Below are 12,970 nucleotides of genomic sequence, written 5' to 3' on the forward strand. Positions count from 1 at the left end.
GTTGTTATACCAGTCACCTATTGAAAGGGTTAACTCTATGGAGCTGTACCATGTGTTATTATACCAGTCACCTATTGAAAGGGTTAACTCTATGGAGCTGTACCATGTGTTATTATACCAGTCACCTATTGAAAGGGTTAACTCTATGGAGCTGTACCATGTGTTATTATACCAGTCACCTATTGAAAGGGTTAACTCTATGGAGCTGTACCATGTGTTATTATACCAGTCACCTATTGAAAGGGTTAACTCTATGGAGCTGTACCATGTGTTATTATACCAGTCACCTATTGAAAGGTTTAACTATATGGAGCTGTACCATGGTAGACAGCTGTACTTCACACTACGTTCATTACTGTAACATGTATCAGTCTATACACGGACAGGTGGAGACAGAGATTTGGTTGGTTGACAGATGTGCAGACAGCCAGACACAATATTGTTTCTACCACTGGTCTTCTGTGTTCTCCATATATAGGTGGTGTTCTATGTCATGTCTGTTCCTGTGTTCTCCAGGTGTAGTGAGTGTTCCACCACTCTACTGTCTGGTAACTGTAAACCTGGACCAACACCAGGCTCCTTCATCTGTACCTCCCACCACCACCCCCAGGGGGCGCTGCCAACACACACCCCTGTCCGAGACCTGCCCCAAAACAACCCTACTACCACTGCTGCCTCCAAATACACCCCTCACCCTCCTCCCACTGTCAAGACCACCCCTCTCTCAGACCTCTCCAAGAATACCCCCGGACCCAAATATACCTCTCACCCTCCTCCCACTGTCAAGACCACCCCTCTCTCAGACCTCTCCAAGAATACCCCCGGACCCAAATACACAGACCCCTCGAAATCCACCCCAGCTCCGACACCCACCAGTACCCCCTCCAAATTTGGCCCTAGCTGGCTGAGCTCCAAAACCACCACCCCCTCTGCCGCCTCCTCACGGCCCAGCCCGGGGCTCTCCTCCCTGGGCATAGTGAGCCTTGCAGCCTCTGGACCCACCACAGTCCCACGGAGCTTCAACACTACAACTAGCGCCACCACTCCCACAGCATCCAAGACCCAGCAGGCCCGGCTCCAGTTCTTCCAATCTGGGAACACCCCCACTGGGCAGGAGAACCAGGGCAAGACCCAGACTCAGGGACAGGCACAGAGTCTACCTACAAATAGAGTCCCGAATGCCGGCTCGCAGGGGACAGTAGTGAGGGTTGGCCAGGGTGTGAGTGTGGTAGTGAGTTTGGGTGGGGTAGGGGGCAAGGGAGGGGGTTCAGGTTGGGGTGGGGATAAGGGTGTGAATGTGGTGGTAGGTGGGGGTACAGGTGGGGACAGGGACGTGGTTCAGGGTAGAGGTAGAGTTGTCTTCAAGATGGATAGTGATGTGAAAGCCTCTCCATCTAAAGAAGACTGCAGTACCAAGACCCAGGCTGCTGCTGTCATCACTAAGAAACTAACAGAGAGCAACAACACAACAACAACAGCTGGTGCTGTCATCACTAAGAAACTAACAGAGAACAACAACACCACAACAACAGCTGGTGCTGTCATCACTAAGAAACTAACAGAGAACAACACCACAACAACAGCTGGTGCTGTCATCACTAAGAAACTAACAGAGAGCAACACCACAACAACAGCTGGTGCTGTCATCACTAAGAAACTAACAGAGAAAAACACCACAACAACAGCTGGTGCTGTCATCACTAAGAAACTAACAGAGAGCAACAACACCACAGCTGGTGCTGTCATCACTAAGAAACTAACAGAGAGCAACAACACCACAACAACAGCTGGTGCTGTCATCACTAAGAAACTAACAGAGAGCAACAACACCGCAGCTGGTGCTGTCATCACTAAGAAACTAACAGAGAGCAACAACACCACAACAACAGCTGGTGCTGTCATCACTAAGAAACTAACAGAGAGCAACAACACCACAACAACAGCTGGTGCTGTCATCACTAAGAAACTAACAGAGAGCAACAACACCACAGCTGGTGCTGTCATCACTAAGAAACTAACAGAGAGCAACAACACAACAACAACAGCTGGTGCTGTCATCACTAAGAAACTAACAGAGAGCAACAACACCACAGCTGGTGCTGTCATCACTAAGAAACTAACAGAGAGCAACAACACCACAACAACAGCTGGTGCTGTCATCACTAAGAAACTAACAGAGAGCAACAACACCACAACAACAGCTGGTGCTGTCATCACTAAGAAACTAACAGAGAGCAACAACACCACAGCTGGTGCTGTCATCACAAAGAAACTAACAGAGAACAACACCACAACAACAGCTGGTGCTGTCATCACTAAGAAACTAACAGAGAACAACAACACCACAGCTGGTGCTGTCATCACTAAGAAACTAACAGAGAGCAACAACACCACAACAACAGCTGGTGCTGTCATCACTAAGAAACTAACAGAGAACAATAACACCACAACAACAGCTGGTGCTGTCATCACTAAGAAACTAACAGAGAGCAACAACACAACAACAACAGCTGGTGCTGTCATCACTAAGAAACTAACAGAGAGCAACAACACCACAACAACAGCTGGTGCTGTCATCACTAAGAAACTAACAGAGAGCAACAACACCACAGCTGGTGCTGTCATCACTAAGAAACTAACAGAGAGCAACAACACCACAACAACAGCTGGTGCTGTCATCACTAAGAAACTAACAGAGAACAACAACACCACAGCTGGTGCTGTCATCACTAAGAAACTAACAGAGAGCAACAACACAACAACAACAGCTGGTGCTGTCATCACTAAGAAACTAACAGAGAGCAACAACACCACAACAACAGCTGGTGCGGTCATCACTAAGAAACTAACAGAGAGCAACAACACCACAGCTGGTGCTGTCATCACTAAGAAACTAACAGAGAGCAACAACACCACAACAACAGCTGGTGCTGTCATCACTAAGAAACTAACAGAGAGCAACAACACCACAGCTGGTGCTGTCATCACTAAGAAACTAACAGAGAGCAACAACACCACAACAACAGCTGGTGCTGTCATCACTAAGAAACTAACAGAGAACAACAACACCACAGCTGGTGCTTCAAGTCCTCCCTGGCCCCCTGTAGGACTGAAGAAGACTGAGAACAGGTGAGACATCTCAGACATTCTCAGAACTCAACTCTCTCCTCAGGACCCCAAAGGGGTGCACGTTTTGTTTTTTGCCGTAGCGCTGCACAGCTGATTCAAATAATCAACTAATCATCAGGCTTTGATCGTTTGAGTCAGCTGTGCAGTGTTAGGCGGTGCTTCATTTGTAGATCGGGAAGTCCCGGAACACATAGTGAGCGTGAAAACGGGGGTTATCGGGGGGCTCTGAGGTACCGGAACACAGTGAGCGTGAAAACGGGGGGTTATCGGGGGGCTCTGAGGTACCGGAACACGTAGTGAGCGTGAAAACGGGGGGTTATCGGGGGGCTCTGAGGTACCGGAACACATAGTGAGCGTGAAAACGGGGGGTTATCGGGGGGCTCTGAGGTACCGGAACACATAGTGAGCGTGAAAACGGGGGGTTATCGGGGGGGCTCTGAGGTACCGGAACACATAGTGAGCGTGAAAACGGGGGGTTATCGGGGGGGCTCTGAGGTACCGGAACACATAGTGAGCGTGAAAACGGGGGGTTATCGGGGGGCTCTGAGGTACCGGAACACACTGAGGAAAAAAAGTGTTGAACAGAACGTAGCAGCGCAGCAGACAGAGTAAAGAGCCAAGTAGACTACTGTCTCTGGTGGTGAAACGGACAGCGCTCTTCAAGTACACTACTGTCTCTGGTGGTGAAACGGACAGCGCTCTCCAAGTAGACTACTGTCTCTGGTGGTGAAACGGACAGCGCTCTCCAAGTAGACTACTGTCTCTGGTGGTGAAACGGGCAGCGCTCTCCAAGTAGAATACTGTCTCTGGTGGTGAAACGGGCAGCGCTCTCCAAGTAGACTACTGTCTCTGGTGGTGAAACGGACAGCGCTCTCCAAGTAGACTACTGTCTCTGGTGGTGAAACGGACAGCGCTCTCCAAGTAGACTACTGTCTCTGGTGGTGAAACGGGCAGCGCTCTCCAGGTAGACTACTGTCTCTGGTGGTGAAACGGGCAGCGCTCTCCAGGTAGACTACTGTCTCTGGTGGTGAAACGGACAGCGCTCTTCAAGTAGACTACTGTCTCTGGTGGTGAAACGGACAGCGCTCTCCAAGTAGAATACTGTCTCTGGTGGTGAAACGGGCAGCGCTCTCCAAGTAGACTACTGTCTCTGGTGGTGAAACGGACAGCGCTCTCCAAGTAGACTACTGTCTCTGGTGGTGAAACGGACAGCGCTCTCCAAGTAGACTACTGTCTCTGGTGGTGAAACGGACAGCGCTGTCCAAGTAGACTACTGTCTCTGGTGGTGAAACGGACAGCGCTCTCCAAGTAGACTACTGTCTCTGGTGGTGAAACGGACAGCGCTCTCCAAGTAGACTACTGTCTCTGGTGGTGAAACGGACAGCGCTCTCCAAGTAGACTACTGTCTCTGGTGGTGAAACGGACAGCGCTCTCCAAGTAGACTACTGTCTCTGGTGGTGAAACGGGCAGCGCTCTCCAAGTAGACTACTGTCTCTGGTGGTGAAATGGGCAGCGCCCTCCAAGTAGACTACTGTCTCTGGTGGTGAAACGGGCAGCGCTCTCCAAGTAGACTACTGTCTCTGGTGGTGAAACGGACAGCGCTCTCCAAGTAGACTACTGTCTCTGGTGGTGAAACGGACAGCGCTCACCAAGTAGACTACTGTCTCTGGTGGTGAAACGGACAGCGCTCTCCAGGTAGACTACTGTCTCTGGTGGTGAAACGGACAGCGCTCTCCAAGGTACTGATTCATTCAAAGCGTTTTAGATGTCGCTGCAGTTCACCCACATACTCCAGTACAGCTGCATCGTTTTCTCGACATCAATGTACAGGAACATTTTAGAAGTCACTGCAGAACACCGGCCATATGCAGACCCAGATTTCAGATCATTTTCTCGACATCAATGTAACAGTAGAACAAATATCACAATATCAGAATATAACTTCAAATAAAATAAATCCATGTAGGCTACAGCAGAACACACATGAGGATATATAGGCCTCCATATGTTATAATATGAAGCACATTCACCTTAACTTCACAGTACACAACAAGTTTGTAAAGGAAAAATATAAATCCTACCTTTTTTAGTTTTCAAAACCTCCCACAACGGATCTTCCCAAGTCAAGTCCGTTTAGCTGCTGAGAGTCCATTTGTAGCTCAAAGCCATGAGCGGTCCTGTGGCTGTGGTGTTTGGTCTCCTAAGGCTGTTCTGAAGACTCTGGCTGTAGTGTCTGATTTGTCCAACCTGGGTGTCCTCTTTAACCTCGTCTACAAGGCTTCCTGCCACCAAATGCTCCTTGGTTCAGGCATGTTCAAAATCCTTTTTACTTTTTTTTTCCGTTTGAGTCAGAGGATGTTACTGTCCAGTCCAGCTTCTAGTTCTGCTGGTTGAATCCCTCCAGTGGTTTGTAGACACAAGCTCTCTACCTCCCCCCCCCCCCCCCCCCCCCCGTGTCAGGATCAGTTACATACCACAATGCCCCCCCCCCCCGTGTCAGGATCAGTTACATACCACACTGCCCCCGTGTCAGGATCAGTTACATACCACACTGCCCCCCCGTGTCAGGATCAGTTACAATACCACACTGCCCCCCCCCCGTGTCAAGATCAGTTACATACCCACCTGCCCCCCCCCCCTTGTCAGGATCAGTTACATACCACACTGCCCCCCCCCGTGTCAGGATCAGTTACATACCACACTGCCCCCCCCCCCCGTGTCAGGATCAGTTACATACCACACTGCCCCCCCCGTGTCAGGATCAGTTACATACCACACGGCCCCCCCCCGTGTCAGGATCAGTTACATACCACACTGCCCCCCCCGTGTCAGATCAGTTACATACCACACTGCCCACCCACCCCCCCCCCCCCGTGTCAGGATCAGTTACATACCACACTGCCCCCCCCCGTGTCAGGATCAGTTACATACCACACTGCCCCCCCCGTGTCAAGATCAGTTACATACCACACTGCCCCCCCCCGTGTCAAGATCAGTTACATACCACACTGCCCCCCCCGTGTCAGGATCAGTTACATACCACACTGCCCCCCCCCCCCCGTGTCAGGATCAGTTACATACCACCACTGCCCCCCCCCCCCCCGTGTCAGGATCAGTTACATACCACACTGCCCCCCCCCCGTGTCAGGATCAGTTACATACCACACTGCCCCCACCCCCCGTGTCAGGATCAGTTACATACCACACTGCCCCCCCCCCCCCCCCCGTGTCAGGATCCGTTACATACCACACTGCCCCCCCCCCGTGTCAGGATCAGTTACATACCACACTGCCCCCCCCCGTGTCAGGATCAGTTACATACCACACTGCCCCCCCCCCCCGTGTCAGGATCAGTTACATGCCACACTGCCCCCCCCCGTGTCAGGATCAGTTACATACCACACTGCCCCCCCCCCGTGTCAAGATCAGTTACATACCACACTGCCCCCCCCCCCCGTGTCAAGATCAGTTGCATACCACACAGTTGCCCTCCCCATAACCTCTATGTATAAATAAGAGGGCAGGTCTGGGATCAGTGTGGCAGGATGGGATAATTACATAGAAATATCACTGTACTTTTACATGATGGTCTTTCTGGGGGGCGGGAGAAATAACGAGCAGGCAACTTGATTTAACTCTGATCGCTTTCATTAGAATGTCTACAGTGCGAACAGTGAAATAATGAATGAATCATGCCACGAGAGTTGCCATATCCGGGCAAATAGGATCCGGCTCAAATAGGATCCAGCTCAAATTAAGCACTGATGTTAGGGCAAAAAACCAAAACGACCACCCCTTTTGTTTTGGAAATGTTGAATTAGACAGTGTTGGCGCAGCGGTCTAAGGCACTGCATCACTACAGACCCTAGTTCGATTCCAGGCTGTATCACAACCGGCCTTGATTGGGAGTCCTATAGTGCGCCGCGCTATAGTCCAGTGTCGGCCGTCATTGTAAATAAGAATTTGTTCTTAACTGACTTGCCTAGTTAACCTCTCGCGGGCAGATGGGATGCTACCTACGGAACACACGATTCAACAGCCAGTGAAAAATCAGAGCGCCAAATTCAAAAACAACAAAATGTCATAATTCAAAGTTCTCAAACATACGACTATTTTACACCATTTTAAAGGTACACTTCTCCTTAATGTAACCACATTGTCCGATTTCAAAAAGGCTTTACGGCGAAAGCATAAAGTTAGATTATGTTAGCACAGGTACAACACAAGAAAAACCACACAGCCATTTTCCAAGCAGGAGAGGGGTCACAAATACCAGAAATTCAGCTAAAATTAAGCACTAACCTTTGACGATCTTCATCAGATGACACTCCTAGGACTCAATGTTAGACAATACATGTATGTTTTGTTCGATAAAGTTCATATTTATATCCAAAAACAGCATTTTACATTGGCGCGTGATGTTCAGAAGATATTTTTGCCTCCAATACTGTCGGTGAATCAGCACAACAATTTACAAAAATACTCATCATAAACGTTGATAAAATATTAAACTGTTATTCAAAGAATTTTAGATGAACATCTCCTTTATGCAACCGCTGTGACAGATTTCAAAAAAGCTTAACGGGGAAAGCACACTTTGCAAAAATCTAAGTACGGCGCTCAGAAACATACATTAGGCAATACAGATACCCGCCATTTTGGAGTCATCTAAAATCATAAATAGCATTAGAAATATTCACTTACCTTTGACGATCTTCATCAGAAGGCACTTCCAGGAATCCCAGGTCCACAATAAATGTTGTTTTGTTCGATAAAGTCCATAATTTATGTCCAAATACCTCCTTGTTGTTTGCGCGTTCAGTAAGCTACTCCAAATGTAGGAAGCGCGGACAAAATGTCACGACGAAAAGTCAAAAAAAGTTATATTTACGTTCGTTGAAACATGTCAAACGTTGTATAGCATCAACCTTTAGGGCCTTTTTAACTTAGAACCTGTTAGGGACAGACGTTCCGCTAGCGGAACGCCTCACCAATATCCAATAGCAGAGCGTGGCGCGAAATACAAACACCTAAAAAATGCTATAACTTCAATTTCTCAAACATATGACTATTTTACACCATTTTAAAGATAAGACTCTCGTTAATCTAACCACACTGTCCAATTTCAAAAAGGCTTCACAGCGAAAGCAAAACATTAGATTGTCAGGAGAGTACCCTCCCAAAAATAATCACACAGCCATTTTCAAAGCAAGCATATATGTCACAAAAACCAAAACCACAGCTAAATGCAGCACTAACCTTTGATGATCTTCATCAGATGACACTCCTAGGACATTATGTTATACAATACATGCATGTTTTGTTCAATCAAGTTCATATTTATATCAAAAAACAGCTTTTTACATTAGCATGTGATGCTCAGAACTAGCATACCCACCGAAAACTTCCGGTGAATTTACTAAATTACTCACGATAAATGTTCACAAAAAACATAACAATTATTTAAAGAATTATAGATACAGAACTCCTTTATGCATTCGCGGTGTCCGATTTAATAGCTTTTCGGTGAAAGCACATTTTGCAATATTCTGAGTACATAGTCCGGCCATCACGGCTAGCTATTTTGACACCCACCAAACTCAGATTTACTATAAGAAAAATTGGATTACCTTTGCTGTTCTTCGTCAGAATGCACTCCCAGGACTTCTACTTCAACAACAAATGTTGTTCTGGTTCGAAAATAATCCATAGTTATATTGAAATAGCTCTGTTTTGTTCGTGCGTTCAGGTAACTATCTGAAGGGTGACGCGCTGGCGCGTTTCGTGACAAAAAATGTCAAAATATTCCATTACCGTACTTCGAAGCATGTCAAACGCTGTTTAAAATACATTTTTATGCGATTTTTCTCGTAAAATAGCGATAATATTCCAACCGGGAGACGTTGTATCTGTTCAAACAGTGAAAGAAAAAAATGTCGTCTCGTGCACTAGATCCTCAGTGTCATTGTTCCCAGAAGGACCACTCACAAAAACCCCTACTGTTTTTTTGCCCAGAGACTGCAGAGCTATCATTCCACTTTCTGGCGCCTTCCTAGAGCCAATGGAAGCCTTAGAAAATGTCACGTTACAGCAGAGATGCTGTATTTTTGATAGAGAGGCTACAGAAGGACAAGAAATGGTCAGACAGGGCACTTCCTGTATAGAATCTTCTCATGTTTTGGCCTGCCATATGAGTTCTGTTATACTCACAGACACCATTCAAACAGTTTTAGAAACGTTAGAGTGTTTTCTATCCAAATCTACTAATTATATGCATATTCTAGTTTCTGGGCAGGAGTAGTAACCAGATTAAATCGGGAACGTTTTTTATCTGGCCATGAAAATACTGCTCCCTATCCCTAACAGGTTAGAACTTCAATAATATTCCAACCTGACGATTCCAATGTCTTGAAAAACGTTATGGAACACAGCTACCTCCTCACGTGAATGCGCGCCAATGAACTCATGTCCTTTCCTGCGTCACCAACTTCCTTTGTTCGCTCTCTGTTCACTGCAAAAGCCTGAAACTGGGTTCTAAAGACTGTTGGCATCTAGTGGAAGCCTTAGGAAGTGCAAAATGAACCCTAAATCACTGTGTGTTGGATAGGCAATGACTTGAAAAGACTACAAGCACCAGATTTCCCACTTCCTGGTTAGATTCTTCTCAGGTTTTTGCCTGCCATATGGGTTCTGTTATACTCTGACATCATTCAAACAGTTTTAGAAACTTCAGAGTGTTTTCTATCCAAATCTACTAATAATATGCATATTCTAGTTCCTGGGCCCGAGTAGTAGGCCGTTTAATTTGGGTACGTTTTTCATCTGGCCGTGAAAATACTGCCCCCTACCCTAGAGAAGTTAAAGGTTAAATTAAAAAAATAGAGCCCGACCTCTGCTGGTAAAATAGGGGAATAGCACTTCAATCATACAGTTGCCGTCAATGGCCCTTCCTCAATTCATTTTTCCTTGCGTCCTCTTACCTTGTCTCCTTTTCAGATCAGAGGGGAGGGACCTTCTCTTCCAATGCGTATGAGAAGGAAGCAAGGCATTAAATAAGATGTGAGGAATTGAGGAAATACTATTTGAGTCTGTAAGATGTTGAAAGGCCTGTCTGTCTCCCCTTGACCCCCAGATCTCCCTCTCTCAGACCTACCCCTGCTGAAACACCCAAGAAAGAGACAGAGACTCCTAAAAAGGAGACTAGGGGCAGAGTTAAGCTAAAAGCAGACCCTTCTCTCCTCACCCCCCTCACTCCCAACACAAACACCTCCACCCCAACCCCAGCCAGCAGAACAGGCCTGTGGAACAAACCCCTAGATAAGGCACCCGGAGCTGCTTCTCCCAGCAACACTATGGGTGAGCACCATTTGCCCTGTCTGTCCAGTTGGTTATCCACATTTCACTGATTTCACTTTTTAGTGGTAATTATTTGTGGCTATTATGGTTGATGTAATGTTTTTGGGGTCTGTATTTTGTCTTGTCTCTCTTTAGCAACAGCAGACAACAGCAGCTCTCCTGCTGACTGGCGGTCCAGACTCAAACCTGCCTCCACGTAAGTATACTCTACATTCTACTCTATATTCTACTCTATATCCTACTCTACAATCTACTCTATATTCTACTCTATATCCTACTCTACATTCTACTCTGTATTCTACTCTATATTCTACTCTATATCCTACTCTACATTCTACATTCTACTCTGTATTCTACTCTATATCCTACTCTACATTCTACATTCTACTCTGTATTCTACTCTGTATCCTACTCTACATTCTACATTCTACTCTGTATTCTACTCTATATCCTACTCTACATTCTACATTCTACTCTGTATTCTACTCTATATCCTACTCTACATTCTACATTCTACTCTGTATTCTACTCTGTATTCTACTCTGTATTCTATTCTACTCTGTATTCTACTCTATATTCTACTCTATATTCTACTCTATATTCTACTCTATATTCTACTCAACATTCTACTCAACATTCTACTCTACATTCTACTCTATATTCTACTCTATATTCTACTCTATATTCTACTCTGTATTCTACTCTATATTCTACTCTATATTCTACTCTACATTCTACTCTATATTCTACTCTACATTCTACTCTACATTCTACTCTATATTCTACTCTACTCTACATTCTACTCTATATTCTATTCTACTCTACATTCTACTCTATATTCTATTCTACTCTACATTCTACTCTGTATTCTATTCTGTATTCTACTCTATATTCTACTCTACTCTACATTCTACTCTACATTCTACTCTATATTCTATTCTACTCTACATTCTACTCTGTATTCTATTCTACTCTGTATTCTACTCTATATTCTACTCTATATTCTACTCTATATTCTACTCTACATTCTACTCTATATTCTATTCTACTCTATATTCTACTCTGTATTCCATTCTACTCTACATTCTACTCTACATTCTACTCTATATTCTACTCTATATTCTACTCTATATTCTACTCTATATTCTACTCTGTATTCTACTCTACATTCTACTCTACATTCTACTCTACATTCTACTCTATATTATATTCTACATTCTACTCTACATTCTATTCTATATTCTATTCTACGTTCTACTCTACATTCTACTCTGTATTCTATTCTACTCTACATTCTACTCTACATTCTACTCTATATTCTACTCTGTATTCTACTCTGTATTCTACTCTGTATTCTACTCTACGTTCTACTCTACATTCTACTCTACATTCTACTCTACATTCTATTGTACTCTATATTCTACTCTATATTCTACTCTATATTCTACTCTGTTCTATTCTACTCTACTCGATATTCTAATCTACTCTATATTCTACTCTATATTCTACTCTATATTCTACTCTATATTCTACTCTATATTCTACTCTACATTCTACTCTATATTCTACTCTATATTCTACTCTACTTTATATTCTACTCTATATTCTACTCTATATTCTACTCTATATTCTACTCTATATTCTACTCTATATCCTACTCTACATTCTACACTCTACGTCCTACTCTACTCTATATTCTACTCTATAATCTACTATACGTTCTACTCTATATTCTACTCTGCTCTATGTTCTGTTCTACATTCTATTGTACTCTAACCTTCCCTACACTACTCTACATTCTACTGTACTCTAACCTTCCCTACTCTACTCTATATTCTGCTCTACTCTATATTCTACTCTATATTCTACTCTATATTCTACTCTATATTCTAATCTATATTCTACTCTATATTCTAATCTATATTCTACTCTGTATTCTACTCTGTATTCTACTCTATATTCTACTCTGTATTCTACTCTATATTCTACTCTATATTCTACTCTGTATTCTACTCTATATTCTACTCTATATTCTACTCTATATTCTACTCTATATTCTACTCTACTCTATATTCTACTCTACTCTATATTCTACTCTATATTCTACTCTATATTCTACTCGATATTCTACTCTATATTCTACTCTATATTCTACTCTACTCTATATTGTACTCTATATTCTACTCTATATTCTACTCTATATTCTACTCTATATTCTACTCTACATTCTACTCTATATTCTACTCTACTCTATATTCTACTCTATATTCTACTCTATATTCTACTCTGTATTCTACTCTGTATTCTACTCTACTCTATATTCTACTCTATATTCTGCTCTACTCTATATTCTACTCTATATTCTACTCTACTCTATATTCTACTCTATATTCTGCTCTACTCTATATTCTATTCTACTCTACATTCTACTCTATATTCTACTCTATATTCTACTCTACTCTACATTCTACTCTATATTCTACTC

The 12,970-nt window shown here is 44.1% G+C and overlaps 1 protein-coding gene across 1 annotated transcript in view; it reads left to right on the top strand.

The window, feature by feature from the left end:
- The window catches only part of LOC115147911 (MICAL-like protein 2), a 41,482-nt gene that overhangs the window by 17,787 nt on the left and 10,725 nt on the right, over positions 1-12,970 (top strand). The window contains 3 exon segments of the mRNA XM_029690166.1: positions 517-3,129; positions 10,262-10,485; positions 10,621-10,681. Of these exon segments, the coding sequence (XP_029546026.1) occupies positions 517-3,129; positions 10,262-10,485; positions 10,621-10,681 (2,898 nt within the window).

Source organism: Salmo trutta, chromosome 14, assembly GCF_901001165.1.
Source record: "Salmo trutta chromosome 14, fSalTru1.1, whole genome shotgun sequence".
Lineage (NCBI taxonomy): Eukaryota > Metazoa > Chordata > Actinopteri > Salmoniformes > Salmonidae > Salmo > Salmo trutta.